The sequence below is a fragment of the Denticeps clupeoides genome, chromosome 17 (genome assembly GCF_900700375.1).
Source record: "Denticeps clupeoides chromosome 17, fDenClu1.1, whole genome shotgun sequence".
Classification (NCBI taxonomy): Eukaryota; Metazoa; Chordata; class Actinopteri; order Clupeiformes; family Denticipitidae; genus Denticeps; species Denticeps clupeoides.
Genome location: NC_041723.1, coordinates 18,898,035 through 18,916,744, shown reverse-complemented (window position 1 = coordinate 18,916,744; position 18,710 = coordinate 18,898,035). Strand labels below are relative to the sequence as shown.

Genomic DNA, 18,710 nt, shown 5'->3' with positions numbered 1-18,710 from the left:
GTTGATGGAGGGTGAGTGGGCACGGTTGTCATTTAAAATGATTTATTGTTGTTGAAGCTCTATGTCCTGATAGTGTTCTCTTCATCTCTTCAACATTTAACATGGAACAAGTGCATTGAAGTGCATTGAAGATGATTAGAAATGTTAACTGAGGCAGGATGGATAATGTTTTTTGTGAGAGTTTTGGGTCTGTCTGCATGAGAAGGTTCTTGATCAGTGGAATTCATGATGTTTGACAGATATTATCAATATGTGTTTTCTCAGCCTTTATTTGTGCTTGATTCTTTCAGTCGCAACCTGGTATCAGGGTAAACAAACTGGGCATGACGCAGGTGAGCTGACTCATTTGAGCCCTTAAGAGCACACACACACTATCACTATTATCTACCCTCCAATTGACTTTTTGAAAATAACAAACAGAGATTAGCATGAGTGAGATCTGAAATGAAGCTAAGGTCCAGATGAGATCTATACACAGAGACACACGCACACAGAATTTCCGTTTCCTGCAGGGTCGCAGCATGGCCCGCAGACAGACAGTCACATGCTCTGCAGACTCCCAGTTTTACCCTGCACTGGTATTAGAATCTGAGATGACCTCCAACTTCATAATAGGGTTTTAATAATCCAAAATGGTGTTAATAATCCAGAATAGGAAATTATGGTGTGAATGATCACTATGGTCTCCTCCCACGTTATAAAGTAACAGAAATAATGACATTCAGAGAAAGGAGATGGGCAGTTATTACCTTCTGTAAAAACAGAAGTTGATGTTACAATAGTGATCATGCCCCAAGGTTGTGATTTCAGCATTCAGCCAGAATGTTCTTTCACTGCACTGACACCAATTGCAGGCTCCCTCTCTGTTCCACTCAGAGGGTGAAAAAAAGCCCATTTAGACATACTGTGATTTTGGGCTCAATAAGAATTAAATGTTGTTGTGTTCTACATGTTTCTCTGACACAACTAAAGCCTTTTTCATACTTCTTGCAGAGTCAAGATGTACATGAATGAATCATCATCTGGAAAGAATCTTATTTTCTAAGGTTTTGAGTTCTCGTTTATTTCCTGTCTCTGGGGAACTGTAACATTTACATTTACTGCATTTATCAGACGCCCTTATCCAGAGCAACTTACAATCAGTAATTACAGGGACAGTCCCCCTCCCTGGAGCAATTTAGAGTTAAGTGCCTTGCTCAGGGAGACAATGGTAGTAAGTGGGAATTGAACCTGGGTCTTCTGGTTCATAAGCGAGTGTGTTACCCACTAGGCTACTACCACCCCTGTAACTGTCAGCAGGGTGTCAGATCGGCAGACCTACGGATTTTTTCTTTTCATGCTCATTTTTTCCGCATGCTGTGAATACCATAAAACTTATAACACTTGATATTGTGAAATTTAATGGCGATAACAACGTTTAGTTTAAATCTGTGCGTGGCTGCCTTCGGTTCTTCTTCCCCGCCATCAGGTGGCGCTAGGTGCCAAAGCTGCGAGACTGAAGAACAGCCGGCGGAAGCGTCTGGGTTCGGAGGCGTTTCTGGGGTTCAGACGCATCAACACAAACATGGGCAAAAAGGGCAAGAAAGAGAAAAAAATTAAAGGCGCCGAGAAGACGGCGTCCAAATTGGAAAAGAAGGTGTCGAGGCGGTCGAAAAGAGACGAGGTACCGCGGTGATGCTGATGACAAATCGAACCAAAATCGAATGCACATGCGTCCACAGTGAACAACTATATATACATATACACAAAATTAGTAACTAAATAAAAACACATATATGAGTTTGTGTTTGCATATCTGTTTTCTTATGTCATGATGTGTAAAATGTGTGCGCACAATCAATGTTTAATCGTGTGTGTGTGTGTGTGTCAGGAGGACCTAGAGGCGCTGATCGCTGAGTTTCAGTCCCTGGATGCGAAGAAAACGCATGTTGTAGAGACCGCCTGTCCTGCTCCATCACCCCGGTGAGAGACCTGTTTGCTTCTGCAGCCAATGTTTCCAGATACTGGTGGTCCATCCCAAAAGAGGTTCAAGAGTTGTCCAAAATATAATATAGACCACCATCACATTTTAAGTAATGTTAGACTGAGTATAGCCTACATAAAAGAAATTGCCGCAGCAAACCATTTTAGTTTCTTCATACACAGAGATCAGTACAACTGAGCAATGAACAGTGTGTTATTTTTCCATTGTAATTTTAATGAAAATATTTATCTTTATAGGATTCAATTTGGATGTATTTGTCCTTCCCTCACTTTTTAGATTAGTTTCAATTTCTGGCCTTTCATGGTTCCGTTTTGGGCTTTGATTATGTGCATTTTTGGTGTTAAATTAATTAAGATGTACAACCCAGTTAGTGGAAAATGTCCAAGCTGGCCTTCAACCCACCACAACCTGTACTCTTGCCTGATGACCTGTACTTTTGCTCTCACTCCCAGACTCAATGCCTCCCTGACTGCACATCCTGAGAAGGACGAGTTGATTCTGTTTGGAGGGGAATTTTTTAATGGAAAGAAGGTTGGTGTGTGTGTGTGTGTGTGTGTTTGCTGAACATTATTCAGGGCTGATAGCATTCAGAAACTATTAATGAATATTAATAAATAAAAATCAGGTTTGACCGTTGATCTGACAGTATATCTTAAGAGGTGCAATCAGAAGCCAATGCAACACAGCTCATGTTAGAACTGTAAATCTTACTGGGTTTGGGCTCATTTAAAAAAAATAGTTTTTTTTGCATTGGGTCTGGTGAGTGGATTTACACATGTTTAAAGAACATTTTCAAACTTTATAACAATTCTCACTGTGGAGCATACCCATGGACCCCACCTGACATTAATAATGATCAGGTTTATACACAAGCTTTTTATATATCTGTGCCCAGGGGCCAACATGTTATGTGTTAAAAGTGTGTTGCATACATAGCACCCCCCCTCCGGCTCACAACCCGGACATGGAATTTTTAAAAATCTTTTTGCTATCAGGTTAGTTTATTGATCCAGTCTCTTATTCCCAGACCTACCTGTACAATGACCTCTTCTTCTACAACATTAAGAAAAACACCTGGGTGAAGTCAGAGATTCCCAACCCGCCTCCACGACGTTGTGCTCACCAGGTACTACAGAGCTTTCTCCTGTATCTTAAACTAAAGCAGTAAGACTGTATTCATTGTGGAGTTAAAATAGCACCTGACAGACTGGTCCATGTGGTGTACCAATGATGCACTGTCCAGAGAGGAACTCAAGGTATTGGGAACTTAATTGGAAGCAGGGTATTGACTGCATCCTTTTCTCACCAGGCTGTGGTTGTACCTCAGGCAGGCGGTCAGCTCTGGCTGTTTGGTGGGGAATTTGCATCTCCAGATGGGGAACAGTTCTATCACTATAAAGATCTGTGGGTTCTGCATCTGAACTCTCACAGATGGGAGCAGATTAAGTAAGGAAGAGATTTCGCCATTAAGTTTTGTCATTGTGTGACCACACCCTGCTTTTCTACATGAAATTAAATTAGGTTCCATTGCATTAAATTCTACCTTATTGTCATTGTGCTGTATGCAGGCACAAAGCCATTGAAATGCAGTTAACATCTAATCAGACGTTATTTCAATTACTTTCAATGTACAAATATACCAGCATAGCATTGTGATATCATATAAGTTGTTTATTAAGGGGGACCAAGTGGTTTTGGGTGGGGTTTTAAAGCGAATGTTGGTGAGGCATCATAAGATACAGTGCATCTGGAAGGTATTCACAGAATTGATTAAATTCCTCTGAATTCTACTCACAACACCCCATATGGCAATATGACAAAAGTTGACAAAACTGAGAAATCACATACTTTCCGGATGCACTGTATGTACATAGTTAAGCAGTGTGTGTGTGATGTAACAGTAAACAACACTGAGTATTTTGAATTGTACGTAATGTGCAGTGCCACTGGAAAGTACAAAAAATGCTTTGTGATTATGGTTCAACAAGTTACAGTGTTGACTTCTGTAAAACCTGCTGAATGGGATGAAAGTATGTTTTAAGTTCAGTTTTGCTTGAATAATGAACACTGTCTCTTTTTCCTTGTGTGTGTTTAGAGTGTCAGGTGGTCCTTCTGGACGGAGTGGCCATAGGATGATCCTCCTTAAGAAGCAGCTGCTGGTGTTTGGTGGCTTCCATGAAACTGTCAGGTATGGGGGCTCTTTTTGGGGAAATATAGAATTGTCTTAGCCCTTTTCTAAAGTGTGGTCTTGACTCAAGTCGTATTACCTTTTCTGGTTTTCCAACTTGCCAAATATGTGGATAGTCCACGATACTGCCTACGTTGAGGATCCAAGAGGCTGAGCGTTTGCAATATGGAACTGAATCTACAGCTCTAGTAAGGACAGAAGCTGAGTGAATTTCACAAGAAAGGAGTAACTGATTGTTCTGTAAGAATGAATTGCTTGAAAAATGCGAAAGAGACCCTTTGAGTAAACGTGCAAGAGGTTGAATACTGTAAGTGAGTAAGAGACATTGAGAGATTAGAACATTGTACAGACCAAAGACCGAAAACAGACTAGGGCTTGAATAGATGTCACAAAAAAAAAAAAATTAAAAAGTTATTGGCTATTGGATTCAAATTGAAGTGAACGGATTGATATTGTGATACTCTGCAGCACAGCATAACAAAATGTGCCCTCTGCTTTTAACCCATCACCCTTAGTGAGCAGTGGGCAGCCATGAAAGGCGCCCAGAGAGAAGTGTGTGGAGACAGTGCTTTGCTCAGTGGCACCTCAGTGGCACCTTTGGCAGATCGGGATTCGGAAGTGGCAATCTTTTGATAACAGGGACACTTCCTTAACCACTAGGCCACCATTGTCCCACGAAAGTGAAGTGATTGTCATTGTGAAACACGGCTGCCCCAGTGTGCAGTGGGCAGTAGAGGTGTGAACCTTCACTGGTCTCATGATTTGATTCGATTACAATTATCAGTGCCTCGATATAGATGCATCCACGACGCATGACATACATTTTCTACATGCTTAAGGTCTCATACGCATGTGTGGACACTTTGATTTGCTACAATGAGCAGAATTGTTTGTATTGTTCTCTTCCAAGAGAGACCACTAGTAACTTAAAGCAAAAATTTTAATTTCAGTGCAGTGACAGAAGGTAAAGAATTGAACCGACTTTACTGTTCTACTGTAAGACAAATCATCAGTGAATAAGTAAATGCCAGTGTTTTCAGTGTTTTATCAACTCATGGCCTCTATTGTCAAGATTAAATTAAATAATATTTGTAATTGTAAACAATTTGATGTAACTATAGACTGGAAATTAATAGAACAATAATTTATTTTATTGTTTAATACCTTTCTATTAACATGATCAATTTTTACCTGAATTAATCATAAAAACAAACACTTTATTCAGAGGCACTTTATTCAAATATACAGTCCCTGACAAAAGTCTTGTTGCTTATCTATTTTGTAGAAACCTGCTATTAACCTGACTTTAATCAATTTGTGTTAGAAATAGCTCATATGAAAACCCTACCAAATGATGTTTAATGCATTGAAATAAATCTTTTTTCAGTGAAAGTAATTTATCATTTAATCAAGACAGAAAGGTCACATTTTAACAAGACAAAAGTTTTGTCGCCTATACAGAACTGGAACAAATTTACTGCAAATACAAAAATACTATGAATTAAGTAGTGGTGCTGTGAGATCCAAATTTAATATATTGTATGACTTCCATGAAGGACTGCATCCATGCGGTTTGGCAAGGTTTCATACAATTTATTGATGAAGTCATCAGGAAAAGCAAAGAAAGCAGTCTTGCATGCCTCCCAGAGTTCATCAATATTCTTTGGTTTCGTCTTCCACGCTTCCTCTTTCATCCTACCCCACACATGCTCAATGATGTTCATGTCTGGTGACTGGGCTGGCTAAACCTGGAGCACCTTGATCTTCTTCGCCTTGAGGAACTTTGATGTGGAGATGGAAGCATGTGATGGAGCATAATCCTGCTGCAGAATTTTACCTATTGTATGGTTGGGAATATAAAAGGTAGCTAAGATTTCTTGGTATTTCAGACAATTGATGTTGCCTTCCACCCTGCAGATCTCTTGCACACCCCTGTACTGGATGTAACCCCAGACCATGATTTTTCTGCCACCAAACTTCTTGCGGGCTCTGCCTGACCTCTGCTTGTCAAAAACGTCTCCAGTCTCTTCAAATCTGTTTTTTTTTTTGTTATCCTCTGTACTTGACGCTGAGACACATTGAACGAGTCTGCCACATCAGCAGTGGATCTGGTCTTCAGCTTCTTGATAATCAACACTTTAGTCTCAGGGTGAATCTTAGGCATGTTTGCAGAGGTTGCAGTTGATGCGAAGGTCTAGTGTTCTGGGGTTCTAATTGATCTATTATTAGTCACAGGTGAAGCTCATATGACAAGGACACAACACTTATGTCTTTGCAAAAATTGACTCAATGGGCTTTACCAAGCTTTGAATATTTAGAATACTTTTTGACAGTTTCGTTTTGCACTGAAACATTATTACAAAAGCTGTTGGGAAGCATAGGGTGGTAGTAGCCTAGTAGTTAACACACTCGCCTATGAACCAGAAGACTCAGGTTCAAATCCCCTTACTACCATTGTGTCCCTGAGCAAGACACTTAACCCTAAGTTGCTCCAGGGGGACTGTCCCTGTAACTACTTATTGTAAGTCGCTCTGGATAAGGGCGTCTGATAAATGCTGTAAATGTAAATGTTAATGGGAATAAAATGAGCCATTTCTTGTAAAAAAAATCTTGATTAGAAATATATTTCAGCAGCACTTGAGGTCAATTTGTACACAAGCGACAAAACTTTTGCCTGGGACTGTATACCGTGTAAGGCAATAAGAAAAAAATCCAACCCTGATGTTATTGTGGCATCTTAGTAAAAATCAGTATTTTTTACAGATTCAACTGAATTAAACTAAACATCCCAATTCACATGACCCTGATGGGACTATTTAGACTGCGTACAGATTGAAAACTGTACATGTGTGAGAACTGTACACTGTGTGGATGCTTTGATGCTTTGATTATCTGTGTTAAGTCTGAGCCACACTGTGTTCAGTCTGAAGACTGAATCCTTATGCCACAAACTTCAGAAAATGCCTGGTTCATTTTGTCAGGTGAGCGCTGATCGAACTTAGACTGTTTCAGACCACATTCAGACCAAATGTGCTGCGGTCAGCGTGAAAAGTACGGACACTAAGAGATAGATTGTTTTTTACTCCTTTCCTGCTTTGTGTGTGTGTTTCAAAGTGGCAGAAAGAAATGTCGCCCGCTTGGATTTTATTTGTTGCACGAAAATACAGTGCTCACAATAAGTTAGGGATATTGTGAGAGACTTAGTGGATGTAATACATAAGGTGTTTGTTTCAGACAATTTTGGAATAGGGAGGCAATCTCATTTTGTGTTTTCCATGTACTGGTCTCTTTGTGTACAAGTGTGCCTTATATTGGGGCAAATACCAAGAAAACCTTTCTTAATATGGCATCAATTTCAACATTCTGTGGGTAGAAAAAGCTGGTATTGTCAGTAAGTCAAACCGAGTTCAAAATTCAAACATCCAGGAACACACAACGTCACTTAACAGACGAGTAGGGTCACCTGGCCATGGTGCGCCTTTGGGTCTGTGGCCTTCAGTCAGATGTTGCTTGTGAACTTGGTGTGTCTCAAAGTGTCATCAGCAAGACAAAGAACTACTGGCAGAGTTCATGACAGACCCAGGAGGGGAGCCCCATGAGTGACAGACTGCAATGATGACCAGCACCTAAGCACCTATGCACTCAGATATTGTTATGAAACTGCCACACAGCTGTAGGCCCGTTTATGAGATGCGAGGGGTACTAGGGTTTCCAGTCAAACTAGTCACAACCAACTCTGCTTTAGTTTGAATACCAGACGACCGTTGCAGGTGACTCCACTGACACCAAGACACCGGCATGAACATTTGCAGTAGGCACAAGACAATAGGACCTGGACAATGCAGCAGTAGTCTACCATCCTGTTCACTGATGAGTGTTGTGTCAGCATTGCTGGAGAAGCCGAGGTGAGCGATATGCTGAGATCAACATGGTCCCCAGGGTTTGCTTTGGTAGAAGAGGTTCAATGTGAGTTGTAAAAATAAAAATATGTCTGTATACACATAAAGGATTTGTGAGATTTTTCATATGTTCAGAGTTTGTAGATATACACATATTGCCCGGGGAGCACTGTGTGGGGATGCTGCTTTGCTCAGTGGCACCTTGGCGGCTTGGAGATGGTGTACTGTATATATGTGTTTGTTTGTGTGGTCAGCTGTTGTACCGCCTGACAGCAGTTTGCATGAAAGACCTGAATGTCTGTCCCACATTGTGGGTGCCACATCCTGCCACTGAAGAAGCTGCTCACTCCTGTCAGCATTCAGGTCTCCTACATGGGGTGAGAGATGTTGTCCAGCAGGGATGATAGCCTAGCAACCATTCTTCTGTCACTCACCACCTGCACTGGGTCCAGAGGGCATCCTAAGACAGGACTAGCCTTCATGGATGATAATACTCCACTATATCGTGGCAGAATTGTCACAACTTGACTTCAGGAAGTTGGAGTGCCTCATATGGTATGGCCATCAATGTCCTGAACCCCATAGAGCATGTCTGGGACCAGTTGAAGCAGAGACTGAATAATCGTAGCCCACCCCCATTTGACCTGGCAGAACTGCGTGTAGCACTTGTGGAAGAGTGAAACACATTGCCTCAGAACAACATCATGGGGCTAGTGAGGGGCATGAGACATTGCTGTCATTGTGGCAAATGGTGGAAACACCCACTACTGACATTGTCAATTTTTGTTATCAAATTCAAATTCAAATTTTATTTGTCACATACACAGTCATACACAGTATGATGTGCAGTGAAATGCTTTCTGCAACTGCTACAGACCACAGTATTGCAAATGTTGCAAGTAAACAGTGAACCAATATGCAAATATTGCAAACATAACCAAGTATTACACTTTTACGTCTTTAACATAAAATATGTGTAACTGGTAGGGTGAAGGTGTGCAAATGAGTTACAGTTTTTTACAATGTTTAAGAAAGAAGAAAGAGCCATAAAAGAAAGAGCAGTAAGGGCAAAGTGATTATGATTATGTCTGGGGTTATCCCTGTTATTTTGGGGTAATAAATAGTAAACTAATGAAAATGGTGTTTCTTCTCATACATTATTAGTAATATCAAAGGGAACTTTTACTTATTTCATTAAAATTCAGAGCAAATAGGAAAAGCACTCATGTAAGTAACACTATCCCTAACTTATTGTGAGTAGTGTACGTCACGACCACAGAATGCGGCGCTGTATTTGTGCTCACCTGTGATGTTGGTCTGCATGAATATGATCAGTGTTTATCAATACACTATGTAGATGACTGGTACGTGTGTGTTTTTCTTCAGGGATTATATCTATTACAACGATGTCTACACTTTTAATTTGGACACATTCACATGGAGCCGCCTGTCTCCGTTAGGCTCTTGTCCTTCTCCACGTTCTGCCTGCCAGGTGGCCCCCACCCCTGATGGCAGTGGTGTGATCATTTATGGAGGATACTACAAAAATGTGAGTGTGTCTGAGAAGGTATGCTTTCCTGACAACACTGATAGATGTGTAACTCGTATTATTTCACTTGACTAGAGAGCGAAGAAAGACTTGGACAAGGGGATGGTCCATTCAGACATGTTCCTGCTTAAGAGAGAAGGCGAGGATGAGCAAGGTAAACACAAGTTATACTAAACTGCAGGATGTTTAAACAGAAAGGAGGTGCTTGGCCTCATCAGCAGTTATTTTTCTTCCTGCCATAGAGAGGTGGGTGTGGTCTCGTTTGAGCTCCTCTGGTGTTAAACCACCACCTCGCTCTGGTTTTTCCATGGCGGTTGGTCCCGGGAGTCGGGCAATTCTATTTGGCGGGGTCTATGATGAGGAGGAGGAAGAGACTCTGGAAGGTGACTTCTTCAACGACCTCTACCTGTATGATATTGGCAAGAACCGCTGGTTCCCAGGACAAATGAAGGTACCACACACATCAGTGCTGAAGGTCAGGTGGTTAGTCTAAACAATGGAGAATATCCAAAAGAGAATAGGTCACAGGACAGTTAACTATATACAAACTGATCTTGTCTTTGTAGATTTTATTGAGAGGAATAAAGGTATTTCCACCAAGATTTTACATTTGGTGGCCCATGTCTCTCTGTAACAAAATGTTACATTTGGTGGCCCACACTCCTCACTCTTCAACCTTACTATCTTCAGACATTGTTCATCAGAGTTTGGCCTTACAAGGAACACATTATTCCATGAAACAAGGGACAGAAACAGAGACAGGTGCTAAGAGCTAAAGTAATTGTAAATAAAAGTTGAAAACCTATATACTATAAATATGTAAAACTATACTAAACCAACCAGGTCAGAATTACTAGCCATATATATATCTTACACACACACACACACACACACATGCTTTGGGGTGAGCTTTACTGCAGAGTGAATGCAAAGGGGCCAACGAGTGCTAAACACCTCTGGGAACTGAAAACCATTTCAGGTGACAACCTCTTGAAGCTCATCGAGAGAACGCAAGAGTGTGCAAAGCAGTAATCAGAGCAGAGGGTGGCTATTTTGAAGAAACTAGAATATAAAACATGTTATTTTGCATTTATAAGTACATAACTCCACATGTGTTCTTTCATAGTTTTGATGTAAATGGTCACGGAAATAAAGAAAATACATTGAATGACAAGGTGTGTCTAAAATTTTGGCCTGTAGTGTGTGTGTGTGTGTGATATCTCTCTCTCTCTCTCTCTCTCTCTCTCTCTCACTGTGCAAAATTCAAGTAAATATCTTTAAGCATTTGTACTCTTCGTTGTACTCTTTGGTGGAGTTTGAGAAGGTTTAGTAAGACAGCTTGTTTTATGTCCTGTTTTTGCAGGGCACAATGACAAAAAGGAAACGTCGCCGTAGAGAGAAGGAGGCGGGGCCAGTTGGGAAGGAGGACCTGAGTGTTGCAGAGTCACAGGGCGAGGCTTTGCAGGGGTTTGTGGAGGTTGTCAAGGAGATTGTGACAGAGGATGGCACTGTGATGATGATCAAGGAGGTGATTCCCAACACTAAAACAGAGGGGAGTGAGGAGGAGTCAGAGGAGGAGTCAGAGGATGAAGGTGGTGCCGCAGCAACACAGGTGGAGCCATGCCCACGCTCTAACGCCATGGCTACGGTAAAGCATGGGAAACTGTTCCTTTATGGAGGGATGTTTGAAGTGGGTGACAAGCAGTTCACCCTGAGTGACATGTATGGCCTGGACCTGCACAAGATGGACCAGTGGGAGGTTCTGGTGGAGATGGATCCCAGTGAGTGTTTTTTTTTTTTTTTTTTTTTTTTCCTATGTTACACTGGTCTGAGCTGCATAACCGGTGTATTTGGAAAATGTGGTATGTTGATGAAAGAACTTTGTTTCTACAGAGACACAGGAGTGGCTGGAGTCTGAAGATGAGGATTCAGAGGATGAGAGTGACAGTGAGGAAGGTAGTGCTTACATTTCTGTTTTAAGGTTGCTTTGGGGATTATTTTTAATAGTTTCTGTGTAAATAATGTGTGTTCATCTGATCATGTCACAGAGGAGGAACACCCTGCAGTGCAGGCAGGCGAGTTGCTGGTGGAATATCAGAGCCGGACAGAGCAGTACTGGGCGGTGTTGGCACGCGCTAACATGGGCCCAGACACCAAAGACAAAAAGGTTCATAAGGTTGGCCAGGCCATGGCCAAAGTGTTCTTTGAGGATCAGGAGTGAGCATATACAATGTGTGTAAATTGAGGACAAATCTGCTTGTCTGAATGTAATATCCATTTGCCAATAAAATCACTTTTTAATATAGTGTATTATATGAGCTCATATTCATATTCAGCTCACTGCTGAAACTCACATCTGTTCATATTCCGCTGAATACAGACATTACCTGCAGACCTGCTAACCATCTCTAGCTGTGTGATACTGGTCACACTGGTGTAGTACTATAACACAACATCTGTGCTTTAACAAGTTTTCATTGTCTTGAGAACAAAACGTTTACAATTATTTAAATAGAATTTATATAGTCAAGTTTTGTATCTCCTACAAAATCCTATTCCTAACTTACAAATGCCTCAATCCAATAGCCTGTCAGTATTTATCCAACCTGTTCATCCCGTACACTCCATATTGAAGTTCATGGTTAAGGACAAAGGATTCAATCCACTTCCAGGTTTTCTAAGAACAAGTCTACAGCTCAATACAGAAAATCCTACACTTTTATGATCACTTGCATCATACAAATATTTCACTGGCCTCATGAATGTACCCGAAAGTCCATGTTCAGTAGAATTGCCCTGATATTGTTTTATCTGGTATATGGTTATTTTATTTGTTGATTTATTTGTAAAACGTTTTTTATGCAACTTCTTGCTGTAATGCCTTTGTATTGTAAAATACCTTTACCCCTTAAAAAATAGTTACATTTAAATTTACATATGAAATTCTAAACATCTATAGTCAATTTTTCAATTTATATCGCAATATGAATTTTATGCCATATCGCACAGTCCTAGTTATTAACTCATGTTAATAAATAATGACTTTTCTCTGTGGATGCTGACAATGAGGATGTGAAATTCACTCCTCAACATGGTAGGAGAGATGAATGCTTTTGTTCTTGTTCAATTGGAGAACAAGAACAAGAACATTTCTCCAAATGTCTGACTTTCATAGAGTTTCAACACCTCAGCCATTGACATCTAGTTACTAAACAGTTTTGCAGTGATTCTCAAAATTCAGTGATTTTTATACATTAATTTGGAAAGGTTTTAGGCATGTGTGAAAAAAATGCTATAAACTAAGAATGCTAAATCAGGTATTAGTTCATTTTTATCAATGTGGTGAATGCACTGTACTGTTGAATGTACAGCACTGTTTGGTGTGTTTGGCATGAGTTGGTGTTACATTCAAGGACTTTCCTCTAAATTAAGAATTACCTAAACTCAACAAAAATAGTGAGGATTTTACCTGTGTAAAGTGTGGAAAACTACCCGAAATGAGGGAGAAATAGCTGAGCTAGAGGAGCGCATCTGAAATGTACATTTAATTAGGGAATCGGTCTAACTAGATTCATTTCTAGCCCCGGATGTGCACCAGCCCAGTCAGCTGGTACCAGTAGCGACCCCCGGAGAGCAGGGCAGTTTGACGACGGCTCTGTAAATATATCCTGTAAATATATCCATATATAAATAAATCCATTTCGGAAAAAATAGCCGGCAACATTACCTGATGATAATTACTGTTCTTTTTAAATTTAGTTATTCATTCAGTTGTTTCATTGTTTCACATTATTCATTTAACAATGTTGCAGCACTGAGCTGAGTCAGATCTTCTTCGGACCAGCTTCAATGTCTCCAGGTCACATTCGGCCCTTTGGAAACTCTGTGATCTGACTTCCTTAATCACCGCCCCCTGCTGGGTAGCGGCTGTGGCGCAATCATGGCGTAGCTCTCATTTAGGTGCATTAACATCTTGGTTCCATGATGAGCATGATTGAACCTTCTCGTAAATCTCAGAAGGGTTCAATAACATGTAGGAGGGTCTGGAGTAGAAACCAATCAGTGTATCTCAGCACTGCATTCAGCCGACTGTGAGTGACCCATTTTTATGTGCTCAAAGGGGATAAATAATTGATGTAGTGACGAATCAGTTCACGATGGTGCTGTCTGCTGCTCCTCACTCACCATCTGCTTTCCTGTTTCATGTCTTATAAAAAGCCTGGTTTAATAAATAAAAACGTTTTTTAGGAATTGTCAGAGGTGTGTCTACTATTATACTATTCCGTCTCAGCTCACCATATCCTGGTCCTGGTTTATCCAGATGCTCTACAGTCACATGCAGCAAGGGTTTAGCTGTACTGTGATCTACAGGATCTTCTTCTGTAAAATGACTAGAACATTTTTTTGTCAAACAGCGTGTTATGTTTTACTGTGACTGTCTGACTCACACAGTGTCGTTACTGGAAACATTCAGAATTTTTAAATGAATTTTTAAATGAGGTTGATGTAAACATTGTCTTTGACACTCGCCACTCTAAGAGCATTTACATTTCCAGCATTTGGCAGACGCCCTTATCCAGAGCGACTTATAATGTGCTTCCATGTTACCATCAATGAAGTGATCATGTGTGAAGGGCATTCACATTGACAACCATACCTAGACATGCATTAGTGTATGGGTGTCACACTCAGCTTTTTCATTGTTGTGTGCACCTTATAATCATTACATTTTCATCATTATATTTTATCATCATTATATTTTATCATTATAATTTTTATAATGATAAAAAAACAAGGATTGCATCTATTATGTAGAGAAATGAAACAGCTGCAATCCTATTTGTACCTTTTTAATAATACCTTTAAACTCAGAACTATTCAGAGTTGCAGACTGTAAGCATCATATTTATGACACTACATTAGTGAAATGGCTGGTAGCTGGGGAGACAAAAGAGCTCCTACATCCCATAATTACAAAATATCAGTAAATATTGGCAATTAAAGTGCTATATAAATAAATTTTTTTTGTTAGTTTTATGAAAACTACAGTGAATTTTTTGGCTAGTTGATCAACCATGCCGCTGCAAATTACATTTATTTATTCTTATCCTTGGATTGCATTCACTTCTCTTACTCTGTTTGATTTTCAAAATGACAGTGTACAATAGGCCATCACATTCACAGCCTGGCAATTCTGTTATTATAAAAAATACACCTGTTTCTCCAATAGTAAACATGCTTAGACCACTCATGTGTTTCGAACTCATTATGATTTCCAAAAAAAAAACAGAAGCTGGAGCCAGTAACCACAATACTTCAGCTTACTTTCAAATACTTTCATTATTTTCTTTACATAACCAAAATGTAAAGAAAACCAAAGAGGAGAGGAGAGCAGAGATGGGCATGCTGGCCATGCGGTGGACTCTGCAGTCAGCAGTTTTTAGCCAGGCCCCATTTCCTCCCAGTAGCTGGTTCCAGCTCCACATCCCAGTCATGTTCATTGGTTAACAGAATACAGGGTACAGAACTCATAGCAGATGACAAGAAGAGGAAAAAAAACAATAACACAAACACAATAAACCCACAGCTTTCATTCCATTGACATTAGCATTGTGTGTTTTGTCTGTTTATTTACTTTTTTGCTGGATCAAGAAACGGGTTCATATGGGCATGTGGAGGGAGTGGCATAGACAGTGTATGATTGACAGGAGGGCCAGAAGAGTGGGTGGGGTCGGATTCACACTTGCTATATATCCATATGCCAGCTACAAGAAAATAAACCTCTGTTGTTTATGGGCTAACTCATATGGTTTCAGCTACGGGTTGTTTTTTTTCTTGTAAGCTGGAGGCATAGCTGGAAGTAAAACCATTCTCCACCTCCAGAATTCCCAGTTTAGCCCATTTGAGGCTCCATGGAAGCACTGGGATAAACTGGGAACAAGAACTCAACCATTCAGAACCTCTTACTGCTTCCAAAATGAGAGGTTTGGCTTTTACTTGGATTGTTGTATCTATACAAAACTAAAACATACATTAGCATGCAACTTTTATTAATTTTTAATTCTTAAAAGAAACAAGACATTCAGCGATTTTCAGACATCTTGCAAACAGCTAAAAATGTTAAGTAAATATATATTTCTCTTTCCCAGTTTGAATGTCCTTTGTAGATAAGATAGTTGTTTTGAAAGCAGCAGTTGGAACGTAATAGTCTCTGAACTTCCTCCACTTGGTCACTGGCTTCAGGCATGTGTGAGTGAGATATTTGGTTTGATGGCTGTGCATGTGACCCTCAGCTGTGGTTGACCAGAATCAGGCCAACAGCCCACGACACCTAACTGTCTGCTTCATCAATCGATGGCGCAATGACTGATGGAGATTGCATTAAGCAAGGGCAGGTACATATGTACATTTTTGCATATATTAGACCGTGGTGTTTTGGAGAGGAACATGCATGAACTGTCATGGTATCACTGTGGCTACATTGTGGTAAAATTACCTGGGCTGCCATGATCATTAGTGGTCAGAGTGGTGAAAACTGTGAGAAGAATGGCTGTGTTGATGGAGGGATAGGAGGGGTAGGAGGAGGATTATAGGTGGGGCAGTCGGCTGTTTCCCATCACTTTGCCTTTTGACCTGTCATTTCAGTTACAGAATCCATCTGAATTCCTCACCCCAAAATTTACCCAAAAAACCAAAGCCAGCAAGGCAAATAAAGAATAGAAAACTAGACTGTAATTTACAGTAATGTAAGTTAACATATGCAATTTTAAAAAGATGCATTCAGCGGTTTTTGGATTGAAGCCCATGTGCGGATCCAAGACTGCAGATCATCAGGCCCGGAAGTGCAGAGTGTTGCCTGGTTTGCTTCTCCCCCAGTTTCATTTCTATCCTCTTGGAAAATGAATGAAGGTTCAGGATTTGAGTAAGTAAATGAAAATGGACAGGTAATCAATCCAGTATTTAAATAAAAAAGTGAATAAACAAAATTGCCACTCCGATGTTGAGCAAAATCACCATAACAACCAAAATTGAGCTGGATCCCTGTTGAAAAAAGAAAAAAAGAAGCATCAGATCACACTTTGTGATGCGGTGGTTCATTACTATTGATGAATGTGTGTAGACACTGAGCCACTCCCAGTCACTAACTAGAGGAGCAGTTCAGGGTTAAGTGACCTGCTCAGGGACAGTAGGTGGGATGTGAACCTGCCACTTCATTGCCAGCTTTATCACCACTTGGCTACCGCCGCATACTGCACTGAAAGCAGGATATGGGAGTACGACGGAGGCTGAAAAGAGTATGAAGCTGTAGTATCTCTTATTGGTGGGGATTTCAATGCTGCTGCACATCTGTGTGTGCTTGTGTGTAAGCATGCTCTGTACTAACCCCTTTCACATAAGTGCTGCATTGCCTGTGCTCTGCAGCTACAAACACCCCCTTACCCCCACCCCCAACGTCTTCTTGGATTGGCCAAGACCAGAGTAAGGCATAAGTGGTTCTCTAGCAACAGAGCACAGAGCAGCCAATGGAGCTCTGTGCTCAGGCAGGGAGCCCGGTGCCAGTGCACTGTTACTAAGGTGGTAGGTGCAGAGGGGTGGAGCTATGGCAGAGCCGGCATGCCCAGGGCAGCGGCCGCCAGTACGCTTCCATGAGCACCCTGGGAGCAAGATTCATTTGAACACTGGCCCAGTACCATAGCTCTGTGAGAGGACTGCTGCTGAATGCAATATAGATTCATTTGTGCAGTGCAGATGTATTTGATGAAGAAGCTTTGAAAACGTTTACTTAAGGTTTAAGAAAAAAAAAAAAAAAAAACACAGCCTTTGCTCAATAATTTGTGCATCTTTGGCAGCAATTACACACTCAAGTCTTTTTGACTATGATGCCACAAGCTTGGCACACCTATTCTTGGTCAGTTTCGCCCATTCTTCTTTGCAGCACCGCAAGGTTGGATGGGAAGCATCGGTGCAGAGACATTTTAAGATCTCTCCAGAGATGTTCAATCAGGTTCAAGTCTGGGCTCTGGCTGGGCTACTCAAGGAGTTATTTTAAAGCCACTCCTTTGATATCTTGGCTATGTTCTCCTGCTGAATCATGAACCTTCGCCCCAGTCTGTGTTCAAGAGTGATCTGGACAGGTGTCCACCCAGGATGTCTCAAAACTTCCCCACAACATGATGCTGCCACCACCATGCTTCACTGTTGGGATAGTATTGGCCTGGTGATGAGCGTTGCCTGGTTTCCTCCGAACATGATGTATGACATTCACACCAAAGAGTCGAATCAGACCAGAGGAATTTTTCAGGTGCCTTTTGGAAAACTTCAGGTGGGCTGCCATGTGCCTTTTACTAAGGAGTGCTTTTGCTCTGGCCACTCTACCAGGCTCAATTGGTGGATTGCTGAAGAGATGTCTTTCTAGAAGGTTCTCCTCTGATCACAGAGGACCTCTGGAGCTCTGACAGAGTGACCATCAGGTTCTTGGTCACCTCACTGACTAAGGCCCATCTTCCCTGATCACTCGGCCAGCTCTAGGAGGAGGCCTGGTGGTTTTGAAATGCTTCCACTTATGGATGACGTAGGCCACTGTGCTATAACCTTCCCCAGATTTGTCCCTCAAGATAATCCTGTCCTGAATGTCTACAGACAATTCCTTTGACTTGACTTGCTTGGTTTGTGTTGTGACATGAACTGTCAGCTGTGAGACCTTATATAGACAGGTATGTGCCTTTCCAAATCAGGTTTAATCAACTGGTTTTTCACAGGTAGACTCCAATTAACCTGCAGAAACATCTCAAGGATGATCAGGGGAAACAGGATGCACCTGAACTAAATTTTGAGCTTCATGGCAAAGGCTATGAATACTTCTGTACTATGTGCCTTCTCATTTTTTAAATAAATTTGACAAAAAACTCAAGTAAACCTTGTATTCTCATTGTCATTATGGGGTGTTGTGTTTAGAATTCTGAGGAAAAAAATATTTAATCCATTTTGTCATAAGGCTGCAACATAACAACATGTGGAAAAAGTGATGCACTGTACATTCTGTCTCTTGAACCTTGTGTCTGTAACTTTTGCTCCACAGTGTCAATATTA

The 18,710-nt window shown here is 40.9% G+C and overlaps 2 protein-coding genes across 3 annotated transcripts in view; one reads left to right on the top strand and one right to left on the bottom strand.

Moving 5' to 3' along the window:
• Positions 1-13,871, top strand: klhdc4 (kelch domain containing 4). Its single transcript, XM_028959012.1, has 13 exons — positions 1-332; positions 1,469-1,663; positions 1,871-1,962; positions 2,437-2,515; positions 3,012-3,110; positions 3,294-3,430; positions 4,080-4,172; positions 9,458-9,620; positions 9,696-9,774; positions 9,863-10,071; positions 10,984-11,401; positions 11,514-11,576; positions 11,669-13,871. Exons 1-13 carry the CDS (start codon positions 324-326, stop codon positions 11,839-11,841), a joined length of 1,809 nt encoding a protein of 602 aa, XP_028814845.1. The 5' UTR covers positions 1-323; the 3' UTR covers positions 11,842-13,871.
• Positions 13,872-14,941: 1,070 nt separating this feature from the next.
• The window catches only part of jph3b (junctophilin 3b), a 39,350-nt gene continuing 35,581 nt past the window's right edge, over positions 14,942-18,710 (bottom strand). For both annotated transcript variants that reach the window (XM_028959006.1, XM_028959008.1), the window contains one exon: positions 14,942-16,661. In XM_028959006.1, the coding sequence (XP_028814839.1) occupies positions 16,581-16,661 (81 nt within the window). In that variant the 3' untranslated portion in view covers positions 14,942-16,580. The remainder of the gene's footprint in view (positions 16,662-18,710) is intronic.

Coding starts and splice junctions, on each gene's coding strand:
- klhdc4 (XM_028959012.1), top strand. Junction 1,664..1,870: donor GGCGGTCGAAAAGAGACGAG/GTACCGCGGTGA, acceptor TGTGTGTGTCAG/GAGGACCTAGAGGCGCTGAT. Junction 10,072..10,983: donor GGTTCCCAGGACAAATGAAG/GTACCACACACA, acceptor CTGTTTTTGCAG/GGCACAATGACAAAAAGGAA.